Below are 23,365 nucleotides of genomic sequence, written 5' to 3' on the forward strand. Positions count from 1 at the left end.
AGTCACGTGTGGCTGTTTGTACCGCTGTGGCAAAACAGAGCTGTTCAGCCTTTCCATCTAACAGTGACACTCACCCTAATAACCCTCAGCTGTAATCACAGATATCCCAGGTTATCCCATGCTTAATGACTGTCGCACCAAACTTGAGTCTTGAGTCACACAGAACCAAGCCTGAGTCTTCCTACCTTCCTTGCTGCACTTCTCAGCAGCAGCTCAAGTTCTGGCTCACTAAAGCTTTGGCTTTCTCCCTGCAGTAAGAACAGTAAATGACTCTGGAATAGGTTTGTTAGCCTGCAGGTCTATGCCTCATGTGTGTGCTTAGAGTGCTGGTGGTGAGTACACTGCTGCTCGCAGCCTGCAGCAGGCCAGCTCTGATAGCTGCAAATCCCCAGGTACTTCTGTACAGACCTCTTAGGTTACAGAGAAACAAAGGAAAACCTGGCTCTTCATGGTCTTCCTGGAGTTTGCATTTTAAAGTTGCAGCTTTTGTCTTGATTTGTGATGTAACAATCATCACTACAATAACGTGATGTGCGAATTTGTCATGGGCACTAAGCTCCCTTCTGTTCTCCCCTAATTGTCCTTAGTAATGTTTGAATTTCTTTGTATCCTGGCACTTCAATTCCTATGATGCTTTGAGGAGCACAAGTCTGCTGTTTGTTGGTCTCATTCACAAGTTTCTAACCTCATAAGAGGTGAGGTCAGGTGTAGTTAGTGATGGAACTACAAAGTGAAGGTCAGCACAGATTGTCTGTGAGCAAACAGGACACGCAGGACTTGTAGAACCGTGTCCGATGCCTCTCCTGGTTACTGCAGCATCAAGTACATGCGAGAATTGCTCTAACCACATCTCAATCCAGTAAGCAAAATAATTTATTTAGCAACAATAACAAAAAAAAAACCAACCTGTAACTGCTGTATATTAATGATGTAGTAACTGTATGTATGCATTTACGTACAACTGTGCATGTGTGCATTAAGAACTGTTAATGTATTCAGTTATTTCTCGAGTATTTACAATCTTATGTTTTCCAAAGCTCAGTGGGCCAGTATTCCTCCTGACTTCCTTTCCTTTGAGATATTCACCTCTGAAGATGAGAAGGTCCATTGACTCATTGCCAACCAGGAGTCAGGATTCTCATTCTGGGCTGTTGTTTAATTCTGTTGTCTGAGAACACAAACTAAACAACGCAGCCTTTATTGCCCAGCCTTGGCAACAGGCATCGTGATGAACAACACCCCTTTTCCTTTATTAAATACCGCTGTTGTTGTTTCTTCATCCACTAATTCTGGCAGATCAAGCTGTAATTTGTATTTTTCAGGGACATCAATGATCACGTCATCCTAAAACAAGAAAATAAGTGATTAACTACTTAACAGTGAATTAGCAACAAGTATTGCTAAGAATGTGATGCAGACAGAAAAGGCAAAGTTATTCTTTTTTCTTACCTTGGAAATTCCTAGATCACACTCAGAAACAGAGCTAACCTCAGGCAACTCAACTTTCAGTTCAATTCTTACAGGCTTGTTATTTGCATCCCTCACAGTGCTCATCTCATAGGCAGGGGTGCTCAGCTCCTCCAGCACTTCTGTGCTGCTGATTTCCTCTATCAGTTGCACTTTAGACTGTGTGGTGCTTCCTTCCTTCAGCAGGACAGGAGCAGCGCTGTGGTCCTCAGCTTCTATGCTGTGCAGCAGCTGATCGAGTGTCAGTTCTTTGAAGAGAAGTAAAGCTTTTACATGTCAGTTACTAAGAACTGGAATGTTACCTGCTTGGCAAATGCATCACACAAATCTTAGCTCTGCAATTAGCACTTCAGTCAAGCAGACTGCTGCTGCTTCTTCCCTCATGACTTGCCATCATTGCCCAGCTGTTAAAAGTTGCTGTTTTCAGAGCAGCAACATCTACTCTAGAGGAAAAGAAACTTGGCACCACAAAGGATCAGACCCTGGCAGAGTTCCCATGTCTAGTGACTACAGGAAAAGGGAATTTACTCCTTCAGTGTCACTAGTTTCTTAAGCCTAAAATAAAGGAAAATAGAGTCAAGCAACACAGATAAATACAAACAGGCAGCAGTCTGCTATGAACGCTGCCCTCTTACTCTGAATTTAATTGTAGAAGTTTAAGCTTAAGAAGTGGGGTCAGAGAGGTGAGGGTCAGGGATGCTGTAGAAGTTGGGTCCTTTAAGACAGCAGAAGCAGCTTCCCACATACCTTTTAGTGTATCCTGACCCAGGGGTGGTGGTGGCTGCCTGCTTTTCAGTCGTTGCCACATTCTGTCAGGGCTTCCTTTCAGCTTGAAAGACTCAATCTCGTATGAATGTGAAAGAATAAGGTTGCATTGATCCTCTATGAATTTAAGCGTTAAATGGATCAAATGTCCCATTGCTTCTGGGTTTTCTTCTCTCCTCTGCAGAACATCTGGGTTATACGCGATATCTATAACGCTGTAAGAGTCTGCAGAAAATGGGCTGTGTCAGAACTGCTGCTTTGGCACCACATTCTGCTGTGTCTACAGTCCCCATCCCTGCAGGCACTCAAGGCCAGGTGTGATGGGGCCCTGGGCAGCCTGAGCTGGTGGGGGCAGCCCTGCCCATGGCCGGGGGTGGCACTGGGTGGGCTCTGAGGTCCCGTCCAACTCAAGCCGTTCCGCGGTTCCCTCTATAACACTTGAAAGCAATGAATGGGGTTCGTGGCCTCCAGGCGGAGCCGCTCCCCGTGTGCGGGTGTGTGCGGTGCAGGGGCTGCGCTCAGCACCCGCACATACACAGCGCGTGTCCTGCGCAGGACCCGGCCGCCATCACGTCGGGTTTTTATGGCGCTGAGCCCCCCCCGCCCGCAGCCCCGCACGCACCGTCCCCTCCCGCCGCCTCCATCGGCCCCGCGATGACGGGGATGCGGCCCTGGGGCTCCGCGGGGCGCGGTACCCGGCTCCAGCCGCACACGTTGACGAAGAGCGGCCCGCGGGCAGCGCCCCGAGCCGGGCACGAGGCCGGGAGCCGCTCCGCAGGGACGGGCAGAGCCCGCAGGCACAGCCGGGGCTCGGGGCGGCCGCAGTAGCGCTGCGCGTGGTGCCGCTGCTCCCGCTGCAGTTGGCGGTAAAGCTGCGGCCGCTGCTCCGCCATCTCGTCCAGCAGCGCCCACAGCGCCGACACCGCGTCCGACATCGCGTCCCGTCGCGCGGCAACGGCAACCGGAAGTGCCTTCCTTCTTCCGGTCCCGGCCTGCCCCTCGGGGTGCCGGGCTGCGGAACTTCCGGTCGGGAGCCGGGAGCGGGACGGGCGGCGGCAGCAGCAGAAGCGCGGTTCGGTTCGGTTCGGTTCGGTTCCGTTCCGTTCCGTTCCGTTCCGTGCGGTTCCGTTCCGTTCCGCCGAGCTCCGCGCTGAGGGCGGGACGATGTCGCGGGTGCCGGTGGGGAAGGTGCTGCTGCGGAACGTCATCCGCCACACGGGCGCGCACAACAAGGTACGGCCCGGCCCGGTCGCTGTGTTGGTGCTGAGCGCTCGGGGATGGTGCCGGCGGTACCGGCAGGTTCGGGTTCGGGTTCAGGCCGTGGGAAGGCGGGATCCGTCCGTCCGCATCTCGGCCGCTCGGAGCCGCTCAGCTCACACTGAGCTCACACTCGTGACCCCAGGCTCGCGGTGCGGGGCAGGGGCTCATTCGTTCACTCGCTCGTTCCCTGTCGTACCGCGCCGTGCCGCTGTTCCCTCTCGTGCCGCCGTTCCCTCCCGTGACGCCCGTTCCCTTCTCGCTACTTTCAGATCCAGGAGGAGACGGAGATGTGGAAGATCCGCGAGTGGGAGAAGCAGGCAGAGCAGATGGAGCAGACGTGCTGGCGGCAGCGGAGCAGGGCGATGTCAGACACCTCCAGGTGGGCTCCGCACCGCGGGACACGGCTCAGCTCCTTTACCACAGCAAAGAGCGCTTTGTGATTGTGATTGCTGATTCTTAGTACTGCATGGAGACCATAGTGGTTGTATAATATAATTATATTTTCACGTGCAAGTGTTCAGAGTAGGGTTTATATCTGACATTGCATCAAAGAACCACAGAACTGCAGGGGTTGGACAGAACCTCACTGAGTCCAGCACCTGCCCAAGCAGCTCCCTATGGCAGGGCACACAGATGGGCATCCAGAAGGTTCCTGAATATCTCCAGAGGAGACCCCACCATCTCTCCTCTCTGCGCAGCCTGTTCCATCACTCAGATAGTAAATAAGTTCTTCCTTGTGCTCATATGGATCCTTCTGTGTTGCACTTTCTGCCTGTTGCCCTTTGTTCCATTGCTGCACGCCACCAAAGACAGTCTGCTCCTGTCAACTCAACTCCCACACTGCAGGTAGTTATGAACAGTGTTGAGATGCACTCTCAGCTCTCTCTTCCCCAGGGGCTCTCAGCCTTTCCTCATATTGGAGATGCTCCAGGCCATCTTTGTAATCTTCCAAAGTCTGGTGCTGATCAAACTGCAATTTAGGTGAGCTCAGTTCTGCTCCCTGAGTTCCCCATCTTTTGTGTTTCTAACAGCTGTGTCTCACTGCAGATTGTCAGTCTCCTGCAGAGGGAGCTGTTTCTTGTGATAGGTGAGGTGACCCCTTCTAGTTCCCTGCCTTGAGCATCCCGGCATGCCAAGAATTTACTGTGTGCAGTAGGCAGTAATAAATGTGAAAACCGGTGTTAGTTACTGACCTGGTTCTTGTAAGAGCTCTAACGATGACTGTCTGTTCAAATGATAGTTGATCTTCTTGCATAGATGGACACCCGAGACTTGCTGGAATGTTGCTCGCCTCGCTGGACTAACCCCTTGATCAGAAAGTTTCTCCATCAGAACTGACAGCTGAAGGACAACTGTTCTCTTTCTGCAGCAGCCGGATGCGCAGTGATGGCTTTGATGAGGAGGGTCACAGGGCTGACTGGAAAACAAAGAACTCCCATTTTCTTGACCCAGTGGAAGATGATCTTTTTAGAATGCGGTCGTGGAATAAAAAGATCTACGAATGTGAAGCCAACATGCCAGACAGGTCTGTGGAGGGCATTTATATTCTGTGGCCATAACTGTAATTATCTTTTGTAGAGTCAGAGTCATAGAATGGCCTGGGTTGAAAAGGACCATTATGGTCATCTCATTTCAACCCCCTGCTGTGTGCAGGGTCACCAACCAGCAGCCCAGGCTGCCCAGAGCCACATCCTGCCTGGCCTTGAATGCCTACAGAGATGGGGCATCCACAGCCTCCTTGGGCAACCTGTTCCAGTGCGTCACCACCCTCTGGGTGAAAAACTTCCTCCTGATATCCAACCTAAATCTCTTTTATCTCAGTTTAAAACCATTCCCCTTTGTATTCTGGAGTACTGTACTGAAAATTTACTAGGAAGTAGTTTGTTTGATCTCATTCAGTCAGTAAGATCACAGGCTTTGCTGTGTCACACAGAGCGCCTAGTTTGAATTTACCACATTTGTATTTATTGATAGAAATCTTAAGTCACAGTAAGCAACAAAAGCTCAGCCCTACATTTTCCATCTGAGTTTAGTATTTATTACTTTGTCCAAGGAAACGTTTAAAGATGCACTATAGTGCTCCCTGGGTTATTTTAAGTAAAGATGAGTTGTATTATTGCTGTAATTAGAAGTAGGAAAAAGCTTAAAAACAGAAAGTGCCTTTAAACAGTACTAACCAAATCAGTTGGTTTTCCTTTTATTTTCTTCTTGTTACTGGGAAGGTTCTGATGTCTCTCTTGTCTAAACTAATGCTCATTCTGCTTTCTTACAGATGGGGCCACAGTGGCTATAAGGAGCTGTACCCTGAAGAGTTCGATACAGACAGGTAAGGCCAACGGGATCACAGCTGTATCCCAGATTTGTCAGGTTATACAAGGAATTTGACAAACTGAGATTTGTTATGAATCTACTTTTAACGTCAAAGCAGCACTACGTGGTTTCAGGCAGCCACTGAAAAAAAATGTAGTCCATTAATGTGGTTCCCCTCTTGCCTGAGTCTCGGGAGAGGATCGTATCTCTTAGTTAGACATTTGGCTTTGAGTTACTCTGAATGCTGGGGGTCTGTCTGGGCCAACAGAGCCATAGCAGTTGGCTGAATCCAAATCAGATGAATCAAATATCAGCTCAGGGTGCCCCTTTGCATTATAATGTACCAGTGTTTTCTGGTTTGCTCCTTATCTGGAGAGAATCAACTCTCCCAGTACCCTGGAAAGTGGAGACTTAGCTCTAAAATAAGATCTTAGAACTAATCATTTTGAGGTACACCTATAGCAGTAATCAAATACAGTGTTTGTCAGACTTGCAGATTGGAAATAACCCTTCATGAATTGTTTTTTCATCAATCGGTGGCTTTCAGTATGTGCTCTCCTTGGTTCTGGCTCAGATGCCTTAAATGGAGGTACTAATAAGGTGTGGACTCAAGCTGTTAACCAGCACTTGAAACAAAAATACAGCTACTAAGTGTGCTTCCCTGAACTATGGAACTGAATCAATGGGCTTGCTTGAAACTTAGAGACAGTCAAGTCCTGGCTGCTTTCTGCCTGTTTGCTTTTTTCTTATCATCCGTTGTTCTTACAGTGACCAGCAAGAAGGAGGCAAACAAAACGCTGTCAACGGAAAGAAGAAATCTCATCTGAGAAAACAAAGTGCCCACGAGTTGCACAGACGGAAAAAAACAAAGAAATCACACAAGAAAAAGCAAAAAAAGAGATCGCACAAAAAGAGAAAGAAAAAGAAAAAGGAGCAGGGAAGGTCATCGTCGGATTCTTCCAGGGAGAACGAATGCTCTGAAGAGGAGACTTCAAGCACTCAGAAGGGGAAACAGAAGCGCAAGAAAAAGACCAGGAAAGTGCCTGCTAGGAAACCTACCTCTTCCTCTGAGCAGGAAAGTGACTCTTCCCCTGCAAGCAGCTCAACCAGCAGCAGCTCTGAGGACAGTGGGCATGAGGAGAAAAAAGAGAAACAGCTCACTAAAAAGAGAAAGAAACGTCACAACTCGGTGTCGGAGCGGCACAGTGAGGTAGCAGAGAAGAGGAGCAAGAGGAAGAACTGGAAAGTGGCCACCGATGAGAAGTCGGAGGACAGCTCAGATGAGGACTGATATCAGGGGAGATGCTGAGCTCGGGCTGTGGCTCAGACAATGCCATAGAGAACAGAGGCAGGTGTTTTTCTTTCAGCACTGTGGTTTATACATCCTGCCATCTGCAGGGAAGATGCTGAACCCTGGCAGCCAGCTGTAGCTGCCCCCTGCTTTTCACTGCTGTGATACTGAGGAAAGCAGGGGAGCAGTTACCTGCCTTGCACATTGGCTACTTCTGCCAACTGCAGGTTTTCTTTGTATGACTGGGTTGATTGTTGATGATCGAATAGTTCCATGCTGTCTGCAGGGAACACAGCCATGTTTGCACCATTTCTTTTTTTTTAAATTAAGTTTTACCAGTTTGGAGTTGTTGTTTGTTGGTTGTTTTTTGTGGGGGAAGTTACCCCAGTCATGACCAAAACTTGCAATAAGAGCAGGGAGCAACAAGGAGCCCATCAGCTGCTGACAAAATGAAATGTCCCTGCATTCAGCCCCGTGGTAGCGCTGCTTTCCCCTCTCCAGACGATGTGCGTGGATCGTGCACAGGTCAGCGGGGCACCGAGGGGAGCACGTGGGGATGTTCTTCAGCACAATGCGCCGACCCTTCTGTAATGAGGAAGATGCCAGTGATGGTTCAGGGCTCTCCAGCTCCTGGCAGCGCTGGGCTGTGCCGGCAGCTCCTGGGGGCGCTGAATGTGGTGCCAGAGGTGCCTCAGTGTGCACTGTGTTGTGGCTCTGCTCCGCCCGGTGTATTAACGGGAAGCGGGTGCAGCGGCGGTCCCTGCAGGTGGCAGCCAGGCCTTGTTTTCACCAGATGAATAATCGAAGCCCCGTTTGACGCTCCTGTTGCTGTTTGGAATGAAGCCCCGAGGCGGCCCAGGGCGGCGCTGCCGGGTCCGTCCCCGAGAGCCGCGCCCCGCCCCGCTGAGCCGCGCACACACCCACACGCGTGGCCACGCGGAAGCGGAAGCGCGTTTGCGATACCTCCGGTTCCGGCGCACGGTGCCCTTGTGCAGCAGGGCAGGATGGCGGCGCTGGTGCTGCTGCGGGCGGGGCTGGCGCGGCCCCGCGGCGTCCCGACGGGTGAGTGCCGCTCTGCTGTGCCGCCCCGCCCTGCAGCCCCGCATTGCCGCCCCGCATTGCCGCCCGCCCCTCCCGGCGCTCACCCGGCCCCGCTCTCTCCGCAGCTCTGCTCCGCGGATCCCTCCTCCGCCGTCCCGCCGTGTTGGCGGCCGCCGACCGCAGCGCTCCGGCCCGGCAGAGCCACGGCGGCGCCCCGCAGGGCCACGGTACGTCCGCGAGACCGGGCGGAACTGCCGTGCTGTGTGTGGGGTGAGCGGGGAGCAGCATTTTGTTTTTGCTCAGCTCAAAGCATCGCAGTCAGGATGAGAAAATGCCGTGAGGTGGGTTGGGCCGGGCTGCCCGTTCGTGTGGCTGCAGCACTTGATCGTGGCTCTGCACTGAAAATCGCTCTCCCTGCAGGCGGTTCCAAGGCTGCATCCCTGCACTGGACCAGTGAGCGAGCAGTCAGTGCCCTCCTGCTGGGGCTGCTCCCTGCTGCATACCTGTACCCTGGAGCCGCCGTGGATTACTCCTTGGCTGCAGCTCTGACTCTCCATGGCCATTGGTGAGCACAGCGGGTTCCTCAAAACTGAATGGGGTCTGAGAGTGGGGGTGTCCTAAGTCTTAGGACCGGGTGTGGCTGTGAGTTGGTGGTTTCTCATTGTAGAACAGCTGGAAAGAAATGCAGGCAGACTCTAGTGACTGCCACAGCCTTTGGCAGGATTGGCTGTACCTCGGTTAGCACAGCTGGCAGCTTAGGGGTGGCTGTTCGTACTCCTGACCCTTATTCCACTGCCGTGTTACAGACAATGACCATCATAATGGAGGAGTAGTTGCCTTTCAGACTGCTACATCTTCTGCTTCTCTTCTATCTTTTCTATCCTTGCACCCCAGTTTCTCAAATTCTCACTGTTAAGGTTTCAGAGTCCTGTCTAAATGAACCTGAGCTCAGTGTTCTCTGGTGGCGGCATCTGTTGCAGAACTGGGAGTCTTGGTACAGTAAAATCCTAGGAAAAAAATGGAAAGTGCTTCTGTTTTTGATTAGTTTTTTTATCTCATTGGCACCTGTCACTGCAGAAGTTAAACAGCTGTGATATGGGGAAGAGAATTGCAACATCAGTTTGAAAGCATCCTCTCTTCCTGTTGCTGAATGATTTTATTCTGTAGCAGAGAGTTCACTTCAAGGTGGACAGATGTAGGAATAGAAACTGTGCTAATTCCTAACTGCTCTTACCTCAAGGTGTGTCTTGGAGTCTTTCTCGCAGTGTGACAAGGGCTGGTCCCAGAGTTCAGGCAAAAAGTCTGTTTCCTTCTGTTTGTTTTTTTCAGGCCTTTGAAGTCAGATTAGCTCCCCTTGGCTTAGTTGAGTCACGTCTGTGTTTGGGGGAGCTGTACTCAGCGCTTTCCACCCTGTCATTAAGAAAACTGAGCCAATGTTTATATATTTTAATAGAATGTATGGAATATTTTAATATATTTTTTCCTTACTTGCATCTGCTTCTTTGAGTGGGAGCTGGGTATCTTCCAGGTAATTTTGATATGAGGTGCTGAAAATTCGCGCCTTCGTAGCAGTGCTGCTTCAGCATGATGCTGCCATGAGCTCTTTCTTGACTTCAGCTTGTTTCTCTTGTTTTTTAGGGGTCTTGGACAGGTGATAACTGACTACGTCCATGGAGATACTCCTATCAAAGTGGCCAATACAGGTCTGTACGTACTGTCGGCCGTTACCTTCGCTGGCCTCTGCTACTTCAACTATTATGATGTTGGTATCTGCAAGGCTGTGGCCATGCTGTGGAGCATCTGAGATGCAACAAGTTGCTGGAAAACATGATTGTTCCTTGCTGCCTCTGCTTTACCATATTTTTAACAAGAAGCTTAATGTGAGAACAATGAATAACCAAGGGCCCGTAGTATGTACATATAGCAGCCAATCCGGAACTCGTCTTTCAGAAATAAGTCCCCATCTTTCTTTTGATTTATTGCTACAGTGGGAAAAAAAAAATAAGGAAAGGAGTAGATTTAAAGTGGGTAATGTCCCACTTTGAGTTGATGTGAGCTGCACCGCAAATGGGAAGGGGTGGCATAAATAATAAAGTACAGCTGAGGGTAGTTTCCTTGTACAGGCAGCTTCCATGAGTGGTTTCCTGGAATATTGTCTTGTGTTTTGTAAAGCAAACTTCAGTGATAATTGAACTATTATTTCTGACGTCACAACTGAACTGTGTGTATTACACTCCCTGTAACTCTTTGGGCCCTGAGAGTTCATGTAGAAAGGGAATACTTTTTTCTTAATCCATGCAATAAAGAATTTGCAGAAATTGCTTGTTGTTCTCAATGATTTTTACTACAGCTCTTTTTCTCTGCGTATTTATATATTTTTCTAAAATCACTTCAAATACTCATTCAAGCCGTTATAGCTTTGTTTTATTCATTTAGATATTATAAACAAGCAATACTGTTATGGATATGCATTGTCCTTAATTCCTAAAGAGTTAACACATACCTTATATAAGAGCGATGTTCATAATAAAAATATAGCAAGAATTGACATAGAGATCTTCATCGGTTAATTTCAGAAGCTGTAAATAGCCAACAGATGTCATAGTTTCCCCTGAGCCTGTGTTCATCTGCAGCACCTTTTATTTTGTAAATAACCACAGGTACCCATTTTCCTGTGTGACCAAAAAGAGAATGAACATAAACCTTTATGGCGTAGTTTGGCTCCAGGCTCGATATTCTTTCCTGTGTCATTACATCTGAAATCATTTCAGAGGGAAAAGTGCATTTCTTGTTTCCAGCTTTGTGCTGAGACCTGCACAGTGGTGAGGAGCAGCTGTTCCCACATTCTTTCAGTAATTTTGTGGTTCTATTAATAGCGAGAGGAACACAAAGTCGTGTTACCATCAGTTTGATTAGGCAATGGACAGGATGAGTAAGCTGCTGAATTCTGCAGATTTCCTGATTTATTTAAAAATATTTTTAATGATTGGGCTTTTTTTGTTTGTTTCTCTTCATTCATATAACCACAGGAAATACTGTGCAGCTGCCACTTCAGTTTGGCTAAACTTGCTGCCAGATTTGAGACGATGGTTTCTATCTGACATGATCTGATGTAGGTATTGATGTAACACTATGTTGAGGAGGATACATGAGTGTGACTCATGACTCAGTAGCTCTGTAGAATCTGAGCAGCTGTCAATAGAAATTGACATTTCCTCTTCTGAGGCCAAATGTGGGCTGTATCTGTATGTGGTATTCTTGTTTGAGAGGCTGGCAGTGCTGTGACCAGCTTCCTGTGCTACTGCGGACAGAATGGGAAGGTTACAGCCACAGCTTTCTCTGCAAGAAGCACGTGTTCCAATTCTGCTGGTTCCATGTACTTTTCTTTTGTTCTAAATTACTCACCTGTAACTGTTTCATCCCTTTTTGAATATTCATCGGGCAAGTTAAAACAGCTCTGTACATGCTAATGCATTTTTTTAATTTAAGCACCTGCAGCGAATTCTTTCTAAGCCGTGGTGCATTCAGTGGTGCCTGTATGTGATTCCAGAGAACTGCTTTCCTTGCCCCTAGTGTTCCTGCAGCAGCTGCGTTGGTGAAGCAGCACAGCATGAAAACTGATGGTCATCACAGCACTTCCATGTCTCCAGCCTCTGTGCTTTTATTTTTAAAGCCCCTGAATTAGATTTTTTTTTTTTTTTAATACCAAAGCAAATATTGAGGCTTTTATTGTCTTCTGCAAATTTGAGGAATTTTCCTTTTCTTGACAGAAGCTTTCCTCTTTTCTCTGATTACTTCTGCCTGTGTGAGATAGGACAATTGTACCCTCCCTCTAATTGCCTCTCCTGCCTGGCAATGTGAGGATCCAGGACCTCAGCTTCAAACCATGTCCAGGTAATGCAGCCTGCAGTTGGCTTGGGAGAGGAGGAGCGATGTCTCTATTATACACAGAAGCTAGGATTCATACACTCTCTGGAGAGGAAATATTTGCAGTGTGTTACATGTACCATGTTTTGCTGAATTCCTGTTTACTCAGCTCCAAATGTGAAAGAGTGCACAGCTCGACCACAGCATGTCCTGTGTTACCATACACAAAGATAGCTTCCTCCCCACAGCCCTTTCTACCTTTGTAATTAACAGCCTGTTCCATGCACCAATGTTTGTTTCATTTTATAGTCATCTGCAGCTTACTCTCGAGTTTCAAAGCCCCTTTGAACGTTTCCTTCATTTTCTCTGAAGACAAACAGTATCATTAAAATTCCAATTGTTGAGGTATGTTACCAGTTCTCTAGTAAATGATGGTGCTAAGTTTCCAGTAAAAACGTGTTGCCGCTTCTCTTGAAGACAAACAGTATCATTAAAATTCCAATTGTTGAGGTAAGTTACCAGTTCTCTAGTAAATGATGCTGTTAAGTTTCCAGTAAAAGCTTGTTGCCGCTTCTCTTGAAGGGACCAGTGCCCCTGTGTAACTGAAATAGGTGAAGACAAGAAATAAAGAGTGGGGGAGGGGGGGTTTAAAGTAAAGCTGTGTTTATTGGTGAGATTCATGGTCTGCTTTTTTCAGCTGTTTTCTCTCCATCCTCACAATACTTCTTCTCTATGTATGAGAAATTTACTTCAAAACTGTTTGTTCAACAAGCTCTAAAGATGTTTGAAATCAGACTATACAAGTCTGTGAACACACGTGTGTTCTTGTTTATTCAATCTGTAGTTCTTCTTGCTGTCATTTGCTAGAAAACATTCTTCTGCTGCTTTTCCCCAAGAACTTGCATTTGTTTTGCATTTGGAGATGCTCATTTTTGAACTGTCTTACTGTAGCTGGCTATATGGAAATATATTAAATATACAATTGTTTTCCTTTGGATTTTGAATGAATTAGACTTCTTTTGTAAAAAGCCAAATTACGTTTTAAGAGTGTAGAAATATATCATAGGTTGTACCTTTCATTATGACTTGTTACAAACTTTGTGGTTTCATCAACTTCATCTTCTCTTGGCAGTTTCTTTAAAATTAGTTTTCTTAAGGAGTCTTCTTCCTCAAAGGCCAAGAACATCCCTTGTTCAAGTGAATATTCGAACTTAAAAGCCCTGGAGCTGCAAGATGTAAATGTCTTTTTGAAAAATATGATGTTACTTTCACCAGGAATGTCTTTGGGAACTTCTCCTTCCTGTGGAAAAAAGGACGGGTTAGTCTCAGGACAAGATTTGAGCAGTTCTCTATCAGCTCACGTTTGCATTCTCAGTTTTCCCTCCTGGTTCAATATACACGGGGTTTTGAAAGCAAATACTTACCCTAAATCGAACAACCATTTTCCCATGCTCTTTCTCACAACACATGTAGTAACTCTTATCTTCTACCTGGACGCTGAATGCAACAGGCATCCCTGCTGAAGGCGCGGTGGTTTTGTAACAGTGAATGTTGAAGTACATTCCGCTGCCTAAACATGAGTTGGTTATTATTAATAGCTTGCTCAGAAGAGAGCTGTTCCAGTCTTTTTGTGTTCATGCATAAAGTGAGAACTGGATATGTAGCCTGATTCCCAGATGCATGTGCTAAGTCGTTTATGTGTGTTCTATACATACAGTTCTAAATGAATAGTTGAGGCACTCACAAAGAAGAAACAAAACCATAAATTCCTAGTAAGTTCTGCTGCTAGAAGTACAAGCATTTAGTGCGGATTACAGTCGGCTTAAACCTCTTTTCTTAATTCTTTGTACTGTTATTTCAACTCGGTGATTACAAAGAACATAAGCACATCTAGAATAAAGAAATGGGACAGTGCTTATGGTGTAGATACGAAAAGCAGCATACCAGATTTCACCTCCTGATCTGTTACATCTTCAAAAGCTGCCACGTTTAAATCTGGACGAACCACAAGCAACTGGCTATTGACGTTTCGAAAGAATCGTTTGATAGTTTTTTCCTTACAAAAGGCATCACATTCCAGTTCTGCAGAAATATTAAGCAAAGGGGAACAAACAATAATTAAAAACAAAAACAAAACCACTGCTTTTGATCTGCTCAGATCTTTGCAGATCACTGCAGGCTTAATTTTGCGATTAAAGATAGTGTAACAAGTTGACTGAACAGCAATCTCAAACAGAGCAGAGGCCATCACTCTTCCCACCCCTGGCTTGTAGCAGCCCAGGCAAGACAGAAGTCTCTCAGAATACGAGCAAGAGAAGCTACAAAATCTGTTAATGGTAATACAGAGGCAGCAGTGCTCTCTTCTGCCCAACAATTACAGTTGCACAAAAAGCTCCTTGTTTTAGGGAAGCCCCTGTCCTGTACCTTTGTAGGAAATAAAGCAACAGCAAATTCAGAAGGAGGTGATCTGTAACTATTTTTAGTATGTCCATTAATCATTTGGAAAATACGTTCTCTAAGGCACACAAAGCTTTTGTGGGTTAGTACATGTTAGCAGGTTAATTTATATAAAAGTGATAATGAAGTAATAAATGATGAGCTTTCAGCTTACCATCATCTTGGTCCCAAGCGAGCAATGAGGGGGAAAAAATACATCATTAATATCTGCCCCACAAAAAGAAACCCATTTCTAAACAGTTCTGTATTGCAAGACTGAAAACCAGCCAGCCAGCCACGCACCTCCAGTAACACACCAAGCAGAGCTTTTCTCACTACAGAGCATTTCATCTGTGAGCACAACGAGCTCAACATTGAAGCCACATCTTTTGAGAACTGGAGTTATCACCAAACCAAGAGGCATGCAAAATATTATGGGGTGAGCAGCTCAATTCAGTTTAGACCTGTAACCAGGTGATGAACGGCATGCAAAATTATGCTTCCATCAGCACCTTTATTCCAAGTGAGCAAATTACAAGCAATTTAAAATCACTTCTAAAGAAGATAGCATTTCCTAAGGTCAGATTGGCAGGTAGCCATTTATCCCAGCTCCACCCCACAGTGTTCCAACCCTTCAGAGGATTCTTTACCGGAATACTGTACAGTAACAATTTCACTGACAAGTAATTTGCTGACAGAATTTCAAACTGAAGCTTAGGGGAAAATTACGTGAAATCAGAGCAATAAAGAATTTGGGCTTCATCAATATTGGAACAGAGGAAGTTAGTAAAAGCTCAAGGTGTTCAGCATCAATATGGTACTGACCTGTTGCCACACTGGGACAGCTGCCTCAAACACAGATGTTATTTGCATTGAACAGCCTGGCTGCATAATCTAAGAACAATGGTTCTATAAGTGTGTGGGGACAGTAATTGCTCTGAGGGTTGTTCTGGTGGTGTGGGAGTTTAAGAAGGGATTCCACAAACCCAGGGATGCCTGCTTAAGGAAAGGACTCAATTCCATGGCAGCTTTTCATCTTCTATGCAGTTATCAGAAATATCGCGTGTCTTTCAGCCGTGGTTAATAATTACCTTCAAAATAGAGGCAGAGGTTTTCTCTAAGCAGTACTGCACACACAGCAATTTCTTCACAGCTCATCTTCACACTGCCAGAAACACACCAAGAGGATTCGGAGCTAAGAGCCAGGCTTCTTTGTGAGCTAAGGGTTAGTTCTCTCCTAGTGCACAGTACAGTGCTAGGGCCAGCATGTTTCACTATACGTTGAAGAACTGTTTGTATGTAAAGGAAAATGGATCCCTTTTTCTGTTCCTTTTTATCATTACAATTATATAGAGCATCCTTCTAATTCTGTTATTTTATAATACTTTTCATTGGCTTATGTGATGACTTGAATTGTTGCAACAGACCAGGGAAAAAATGACAAACTAGAAGTGATAAGGAGAAATTTGTCCTGACAAGGACCTGGCTGTTGGGATGGCTGCAGTGGGAAACAAGAACTGTAAGAAAACACTAAAATGTATTTATCAAAAAAGAAAAACAACCTGATGAGTGTATCCTCTTCTAAATTCAAACAGCATTTGCCGCCCGTAAAGGAAAGAGAGAATAAGAATAAAGGAAGTTAGAGCACAGCAGGGGAGGACAGGCATTCTTTCTGCCTGGCAGTGTAGCCAGCGGAATCACAGCGATTTCCTCATCCATTTGGGCAAGCAGTGTTAGGAGTGCACTGAATGGCAGCGTTTCTCCTTCCTGCGCGGTCTCGGGTCCCAGCTGCTGGCTGCGGGACAGGCGTGCGGCTCACAGCCCAGGGCTGCAAGGAAATAACCCCCAGCAGAGCACGCCTCATTCGCAGCAGTGCAAGAAACCGAGGACTTTTCGTTTGTTCTAAATCAAAGGATAAAGCACGCAACAGATTTAGTGACAAAAGCACACGACAGATTTAGTGATAAAGCATTAAAGGAAAAGGCGGCTATCGCTTTAGTGGGTAAAGCCCATAGCAAACATAACGCGACCCAGCAATCTGTCCCGCTGTGAGGGGATAAAGGGAGGAGGGGGGCGGCCTGCAGAGCGGAGCCGGGGCAGCGGGGTCAGCGGCCACAGGAGGGCAGCGCAGGACGCGGTGGCAGCGGGACGGTAGGGGCAGCGAGGAGCGGGGCTGGGCGCTGCCCGGCCCGACGTGCCCATACAGGCAGCGCGCAGGGAGAGCCGCCGCCCACGCGGCACGTCCCGCCCGGCTCGCCGCGCTCCCGGCCCCGGGGCACCCGCCGCGCGGCCGCCCGCTGCCCCCGACGGGCTCCAGCCGGGCGCGATCCTACCGGGCTCCTCGGCGGCTGCGGCGCGGTGAAGGCGGGCGGGAGGCGGCGCGGAGCCGGGCGGGTGCCGGGAGCGGCGCTCGGAGCCTCCGCCTGCACGGCACAGCCCCGGGAGGAGCGGCCGAGGGTGGGGGACTTCAGGCTGGTTGCATCAGCGTCCGGGAACAGCAGCGGTGGGTAGAATGCAGGGCTCATTCCCGCTGCTGTCTGTGTACGTCTGCATTTATTCGGTGGCACTTCCTCCTCCTCGGTGGACAAACCCAATCATGTAAATGTGAGGTTAGAAAGGGAACTGTTTTGTTTTGACTCCCGTTATCTCACTCAGATGTCAGCGCACATCGTTTGCACACCGACACACTGCAGTCCGTTCCCTGGTGCCCCCATCCCTTTGTTCTGCTCCAAGCTTCGGCACAGGAAAATGAACTTGGTAATGCGTAAGTGACCAGAGTTCTGCAGCCTTGGAGAAATAATGGTTTGCTCCCAGGTCTGTGGGAGAAAAAGAAGAAGCCCTAAAGCAAACCAAGACCAAAGCTGAGACATTCTCCCTACCCCATACCTATTGCTTTGGGGCGGTGGGGGAAGCCAGGTGTGCCCTTAAGGCTCACACCTGAAAACGAGGAATCTGATTTTGAGGACAAAGCAGCTTCTTTCAGTCTCTCCTCTAAAACAGTAATTCTAAAATAAACAAAAAGAAATGGCGGTTTCCTGCAGTGATATCTACAGATCAGTCAATAAAAACATAAGTGACTCCTGCCCTGTTCTCTAGTTCCTCAGCATTGTCCCAATAGCCCTTAGCTTCCTTCCAGAAGTTATAAACTACGGTAGTTTTCCAATGGAAACAGAAAGCTTCCGCTCTTTGTTTCTACCCCTGCATAATTTTTCTTCCCATTCAAGATAACATTAATGTGCTTTTTCCTTCACTCTCAATTATTTTTTTAGGCCCATGCAAACATTTGATGGCAGTATTATACTCAGTCCCAAAGTTTGTGCAGCCCCGTCACTTCCAGCCTGCAGCGTGTGTAGGAAGTCATTGGTTATTGGTTATTATTATTACTGGTCGTTCATGTCAACCTTTGAGACCATAAAGATGTCACTGGGTTCCAGAGTTCTTTCTGCCTTTACACACTCGTGTGTTTAAGGACCAAGGTCTGGCTGGTAACAAGTAGCTCCGATGTCAGTTCTGAGCTGACATTTCTCCTGACACTTTAACATCTCAGGTTCCAAAGGAACCGGAGCTGCTCGTGAGGGGACGGCTTAGATGCTCTTCTTTCCCATCCGCGTTCTTTCCATCAACGATCACATTCAGAATGTGGTAAAAGGCTCTCAGGTACTTCATTTATTTAAATTTAGGTGTCTGCTCATGAAAACATATGAGCATGTGATAATTTAATTAACATTTAATTCGCGTATCGCTCTGATATCTGTCTAGATGTGGTTCCTCATCACTGAGGCAGCCCCGGCAGCAGCTGGAGCGGCGCCTCCGCTTTGAGGAAGCGCTCAGTTCTTCTCGCAGCAGTTTCATTTCTTGCCGCCAGCTCTGGCTCTCAGAGCACCTCCGGGCAGCGCTCGTCTTTCTTCCCTTAAAACCAGAAGCGAAAGATGCGAAAAATCCCCCTCCCCGCTATTCCGACTCTGTCCCAACAGCCGCCCCAGGGCAGCGCCCGCTGCTCGCCCGGCCGCCATTAGGGCCGCCAAGGGCGGGAAAGCCGAGAGCCGCCTGAGGGAGCGGAGGGAGCGGCGCTGCGGGGCGCCCATCTCCACACACAGCAGCCGGTGTTGTGCTTGATTCTGTCTGTCTGTTACACAGGTAACGATGGCGAGCAGTGCACAAAAACCCGATGAAGGCAGAAGTAAACGCAAGAAAGAGCTGGAGGTGAGGAGAGGCCTCAGCAGCACCTGTGCTCTGTTTGGAAGCAACTTCAGATGTTTGTTGCACTCTTGAAGTAAATTCTGGTGCTGAGCTTGTTTCAAGCTGTAGAACCTGTTTGTGTGCGTGCGTCTATGTGTGTGTGTGTATTTATATACACAGTTTTCTTGTGTTATCAGGCTGATGATACAGAAGGCCCTCAGCTGCCCTCCTCTGATGCAGCAGACCCGGTGCTGTCAGATGGTTTGCAGTCCCTGTACAAGCCGGAGCCCCTGGAGCAGCTGTTAAATGGTGATGTACACATACACCTGGAGCCACTGCTGAGTGCACTAATTGGATGCTGAGGTGGATTTGTTCCGCTGTTTAAATGAAGTCACTTTTTCTTTTAACAGAGATGAATAAAGAAATCAAGAACTTATTGGCAAAGTATGCCCACATCTTAAGGCAAGTTACTGTGGTCTCATTTGCACATCTGTAGAGTCATAGAATCACAGAATCGCTTGGGTTGGAAGGGACCCCAAGGATCCACCAGATCTGGTACTAGACCAGGCTGCCCAGGACACATCCAACCTGGTCCTGAACACCTTGAGGAATGGAGCACAGCCTCTCTGGGCAGCTCTTCTTGCTGTGATGGATGAGTCTGGCTGCAGTTAATTTTTTGTTATTATTTTTTCTGTTAAAAATTATAAACTGTAGATTATGGAATAAAAACAATGTTCTCTGTAACAATACAGTAACAACAGCATTTGAGTATTGATAGACTCCATTTTTAAGTAAAACAAAAGCAGATCTAAGTAGTGAGGAAATCATTGACCTTGGTCTTGAATTTAACTTTCACTTATATGTTTTCTTTTTATTTTCCCAATGAAGTGAGAGAGCAGAAATGGATGCATCGTATGTGCAAGAGCTTGATGGAATCTTGAAGGAAGCAAGAACCCTAGAAAACCACTTAAAGCAGAAGAAAGAGAGTCTGAAGCAGAGATTTGCTGTGATTGCAAACACTCTGCAAAGCTAAATCTGTTACACTGTGGAAATGCTCATTGTTGTAATAAGCTTTGACACACAAAGTTTATAAACGATGGTGGATGTGATGAATGCTTCAAATGTATCTTCTGTAAATATTTCTAGCAGTTCAGGAAACATTCATCAACTTCAGCATCTTATGTTTTCAATAAGTATATGCACTATAAAGAGTAGCAGTAGTACAAAAGACACTAAATATTTATTTTGAATCCCACAATGATTTCAAGGGATGCTACAGATTAGAACGGCATTTCTTAGTTGCTGACCCATTGTTTAGACTGCCCCCATCCTTCCATCCCAAGAACATTAACTTTTGGTACCCAAATCCTAATAGAATGTACCTTGAATCTCACTTTCATTGTTGTCTCAGAACATAATTGAACATGACTGAAAAGAGAAGCTTAGAAACAGGAGAGTTCTATTAGGAGCATTACTTTGGAAGTGTATAACAAGGGGTTAAGTCTTAATTTAAATACGTATTTTGATGCATCTTCAGCTTTTCAAATGAAATGAGCATTTTCATATAAAAATGCATTGTCAAAACTTTTCTGGTAGTATCAGTAAATAAAAGATGATATTAATACTATCTACAATTCTTCTGATCTTTTTAATTTTTTTTTTACTGTTTAAATCTAGTTTATTTAAGGATGATTATGGAGTTTTTTCAACCTATCCCTTCCTTCCCATGCTCTTGAAATATTTTCAGACTTAATCCTCCTTTCACCCTTTTACCTATGAAAGGCCACAACTGAACGTGCCACCTCTCACACTGTTACTCTGAAACTTGACATCTGTGAAGAGATTTTCCAAGGCACCTAAAGATGCAGTTGCGTATTTAGTAGGATTTTCAAAGTGCCTACGCATGTAAGCGCCTTAGATGCTTAGGAATTTTTAAAGATCCCATAAGATGCCTATCTGCATCTTTAGCATCTAAAGACTTTACAAAAATCTCACCACAAGTATGCATAATCTTTGAGCTCTGGTCATTTTTTAACCAGTCATTTCTATTCAAATGGAAGAGCAGGAGAAAGGGGAGGAAGTTTTGGAAGCTAAGTCTAGAACATTGCACTTGGTGCATGTAGAATCATCTATGAAGTCGAATAAAAGCAGAATTTACAACTGACATCTAGAAAGTGTGTGAAAATCTTCTTGTAGTTACTTATATAAGGAACTAAGAAAAAATATGAGCTTATCAAAGCTGAAAGAGGAGAGCAGCATCACACAGCCTTTTTAGGTCAGCTGGATTCAATTTGTCTAGATTTAGTTTGCATGGCTCATAAACACAAGTTGCAAAGCTCTTGCTCTACTCTCAAGTTTCAATATGATATGGAAAAGTCGTATTGGATCACATACTGTAAGTTTCTTCCCTTAGAGGATCAAGAGAACACAGATTCATAGTGGTACAGCTGCAGTACTCTGCTCCATTTAAAAACTTAAAATCCAATAAGAGATGGCAGAACTGTACTTTTAGAAGGATGAAGCTGCACATGAAGTCGTGCTGGCACCTATCCCATCACTATCCGCTTTCCAGTTTTACTGAAGGAGGTTTGAACTGAAAATTAATTGGCTTTAAAGCTGCCAAATCTGATCAGCAAAGCTCAGCTGGTAACTACATTTTCTTTAAGCTTCTCCCCATGTTGTTTAAGCTGCATTGCCTTAGCAAATTAGCAAGAAGGTCTAAGATGACAGATCAGTAACAGAATATAAATGGATTTTTCTAGAAATCATAGAAGCATCTGAGGTGAAGTCCTGTCCCTCCTGAAGCTGCAGGGATTTTCAGCTGTGACTCTCTTGCATTTCAGAGCTTGCAGTGGGTGCCTTCAGAAGCTGGAAATTGTAAGTGACAAAAAGCTAATATTCAGCTGTTCTCACTGCTCCGCTTTTATCTAAAAGCTGAAAATGGAGAATAGCAAATAACACGGAGATAGCTGAGGTGTTCGGGGAATAAGCCTCTTCACCCAGAAAGGTCAGTTAAGACTTTCCTCTTTAATTGGAATTGCCATTGTGCGTAGATGTAGGAGTGTGGATAAAAGCAGAAGAGAAGGTGTGGGTCATAGCTGTATTTGAGGCTCATGAAATTCAGGCTAAAGCATGTCAGAATTCACCTATGAACCTCTAGGATTTTCTTTGAATCCTCTTTGAAAACTTGGTAACAAGGCAGCACTTACAAACAAGGATGAAGAATTATAGATCGATCAGTCTGTATCTCATCCTGTGCTGATTCTCAACTAAATTTCCTAACAACCGCTTCAAAAGCATCTGGGAAGCAAAGCATTAGCAAAAAGAATGTTAGTCAGAGTTGCTAACTTAATATGTATGTGAAAACAGGGATGGAAGGGGGTGTTGTAGCTTGATGTAAGGCAACTGACACTTGTGTGTTGTATTATATATAAATACAAGCCACCAGGAAAAAGGGGCTACAAGGGAGATTAGAAGTTAATCAGAGGAATCATACTGATATTTCCTGAAAGGTCAGTTTGGGTGGCGTTCTTCAGGTATCTGCCTCCAGCCTGGTTTGTTCTGTATTATCCTGAATGATGGTGAAGAATGTCATTGGAGAATGCAGTTACAGGGTCACAGTTCCTATCAGTAACGTATGTTGAAAATTCTTTGTAATCTCAATAAGATAAGGAAAGGACCTAAAATAAAGATAAAACTCAGAACAGATGGGAGAAGCATTACACTTATCCAGGGGAATGGAGTGTTCCTTACAAAGCAAAGCAATGGCCAGAGCTGCTGAGATGACATTGGGTAAGGGAGAAAAAGAGGAGATGCTTTAACTAAAGGATAGTGAGTAAGGCATATAAGCATTGCTATTGTACTTTGCTCTGTACCAGCCATGTCTCAGCTGGGGAATTGAAAACAGGCTTGGCAGAGTCTGGAGTGGGAAAAGGAAATAATAATTGACCAAAAAAGCCACGCTCTGTTGGGAATGGTTGAAGTTTAATTTAGAGAAAGCAGAAAACAAGGGAAGGTGTAAAAGCATCAGTGATAAAAAGGACAGTAATCAGGTATTTAACGTTTCTCACAGAAAGGACAGGAAGAAATCAGCTTAATTTGTGGCGGAAGATTTAGAATAAGTAATAATCTGCCCCATCTTAAGGGCACAGTGGGATGGGTTACGCTGTACATGCCCTGCCCTGCAGCTCCTAAGAGATACTGGGAAAAAATGAAGCTAACAAGACCACAGAAGTGCATTCACACAACGGCAGCGCTTTTCTCTTTATGTCCTGAGGGAAAGGGATGGGTTCACCTTAACACCAAGCAGCAACAGGACGCAGCACACCTCTGGTCCTGCCTGATGTGGTGTTCTTGCCTCTTGTGGCAACCAGTGTTCTTGAAGTCCTGAGATCTCTGAGGTGCAAAGCTGCTATTTTTGTAACAAAACCAAGTGTTTTGTGTCAAGTGAAAAAAGCCGAGGAAAGCCGACAACAGTTTTGACCTGTGTACCTGCACTCGGACGCTCTCCCTTTCCTTCCCGGCACGTTCTCCAGCTACAGCCGGCAGAACGGCCGGACGCCCGTTTCCGCCCGGGGATGGATCCTCTCCCTGCTCGGCACCTGAGCTGCTGTCCAGCCCGGCCAGGCTGCGGGCGTTGCGGGGCTGCGGCCAGGCCGTGCGCCGCACAACGGAGTGGCAGCGCATCCTCCATCCCGGCCTGGCGTGCAGCCACGGCTTTTATTCTGAAGCGATGATGTCAGGCAGCTC

At 46.3% G+C, this 23,365-nt stretch overlaps 5 protein-coding genes across 18 annotated transcripts; 3 read left to right on the plus strand and 2 right to left on the minus strand.

Annotated features, from left to right (window-relative positions):
• Positions 1–855: 855 nt before the first annotated feature.
• Positions 856–3,185, minus strand: PIH1D2 (PIH1 domain containing 2). 2 transcript variants are annotated; one of them, XM_015883829.3, is made up of 4 exons: positions 2,855–3,185; positions 2,215–2,457; positions 1,450–1,715; positions 856–1,344 (listed from the first exon to the last, which is right to left on the minus strand). In XM_015883829.3, the coding sequence occupies exons 1-4, from the start codon at positions 3,165–3,167 to the stop codon at positions 1,198–1,200; spliced, it is 969 nt and encodes a 322-aa protein (XP_015739315.3). In that variant the 5' UTR covers positions 3,168–3,185; the 3' UTR covers positions 856–1,197. The 2 variants fall into 2 exon arrangements, with proteins under 2 accessions (XP_015739315.3, XP_085381983.1); XM_085525857.1 differs by having other exon boundaries at positions 856–1,369.
• Positions 3,186–3,233: 48 nt separating this feature from the next.
• NKAPD1 (NKAP domain containing 1) lies at positions 3,234–7,438 on the plus strand. Of its 3 annotated transcripts, none has more exons than XM_085525858.1 (5): positions 3,234–3,465; positions 3,762–3,871; positions 4,733–5,017; positions 5,765–5,818; positions 6,571–7,438. In XM_085525858.1, the coding sequence occupies exons 3-5, from the start codon at positions 4,869–4,871 to the stop codon at positions 7,091–7,093; spliced, it is 726 nt and encodes a 241-aa protein (XP_085381984.1). In that variant the 5' UTR covers positions 3,234–3,465; positions 3,762–3,871; positions 4,733–4,868; the 3' UTR covers positions 7,094–7,438. The 3 variants fall into 3 exon arrangements, with proteins under 3 accessions (XP_085381984.1, XP_015739318.2, XP_085381985.1); XM_015883832.3 differs by having other exon boundaries at positions 4,862–5,017; XM_085525859.1 differs by lacking the exon at positions 3,234–3,465 and having other exon boundaries at positions 4,750–5,017.
• A 142-nt stretch (positions 7,439–7,580) lies between these two features.
• Positions 7,581–10,452, plus strand: SDHD (succinate dehydrogenase complex subunit D). 2 transcript variants are annotated; one of them, XM_085525865.1, is made up of 4 exons: positions 7,581–8,155; positions 8,260–8,475; positions 8,555–8,699; positions 9,773–10,452. In XM_085525865.1, exons 1-3 carry the CDS (start codon positions 7,931–7,933, stop codon positions 8,681–8,683), a joined length of 570 nt encoding a protein of 189 aa, XP_085381991.1. In that variant the 5' UTR covers positions 7,581–7,930; the 3' UTR covers positions 8,684–8,699; positions 9,773–10,452. The 2 variants fall into 2 exon arrangements, with proteins under 2 accessions (XP_085381991.1, XP_015739321.1); XM_015883835.3 differs by having other exon boundaries at positions 8,067–8,155; positions 8,260–8,361.
• A 1,368-nt stretch (positions 10,453–11,820) lies between these two features.
• IL18 (interleukin 18) lies at positions 11,821–17,046 on the minus strand. Of its 4 annotated transcripts, XM_085525861.1 has the most exons (7): positions 16,771–16,884; positions 16,000–16,018; positions 15,529–15,602; positions 13,946–14,083; positions 13,426–13,571; positions 13,075–13,301; positions 12,386–12,603 (listed from the first exon to the last, which is right to left on the minus strand). In XM_085525861.1, the coding sequence occupies exons 3-7, from the start codon at positions 15,593–15,595 to the stop codon at positions 12,528–12,530; spliced, it is 654 nt and encodes a 217-aa protein (XP_085381987.1). In that variant the 5' UTR covers positions 15,596–15,602; positions 16,000–16,018; positions 16,771–16,884; the 3' UTR covers positions 12,386–12,527. The 4 variants fall into 4 exon arrangements, with proteins under 4 accessions (XP_085381986.1, XP_085381987.1, XP_085381988.1 ...); XM_085525860.1 differs by lacking the exon at positions 16,000–16,018 and having other exon boundaries at positions 11,821–12,603; positions 16,771–16,904; XM_085525862.1 differs by lacking the exons at positions 12,386–12,603; positions 16,000–16,018 and having other exon boundaries at positions 12,648–13,301; positions 16,771–16,904.
• Positions 16,807–20,243, plus strand: TEX12 (testis expressed 12). Of its 7 annotated transcripts, none has more exons than XM_085525869.1 (5): positions 16,818–16,940; positions 17,985–18,094; positions 18,575–18,640; positions 18,814–18,925; positions 19,027–19,235. In XM_085525869.1, exons 2-5 carry the CDS (start codon positions 18,026–18,028, stop codon positions 19,110–19,112), a joined length of 333 nt encoding a protein of 110 aa, XP_085381995.1. In that variant the 5' UTR covers positions 16,818–16,940; positions 17,985–18,025; the 3' UTR covers positions 19,113–19,235. The 7 variants fall into 7 exon arrangements, with proteins under 7 accessions (XP_085381998.1, XP_085381995.1, XP_085381997.1 ...); XM_085525871.1 differs by lacking the exon at positions 16,818–16,940 and adding an exon at positions 17,097–17,194; XM_085525870.1 differs by lacking the exon at positions 16,818–16,940 and adding an exon at positions 17,100–17,201.
• Positions 20,244–23,365: the final 3,122 nt, after the last annotated feature.

The sequence above is a fragment of the Coturnix japonica genome, chromosome 34 (assembly GCF_054131305.1).
Source record: "Coturnix japonica strain WE chromosome 34, WE-NBRP24, whole genome shotgun sequence".
NCBI lineage: Eukaryota > Metazoa > Chordata > Aves > Galliformes > Phasianidae > Coturnix > Coturnix japonica.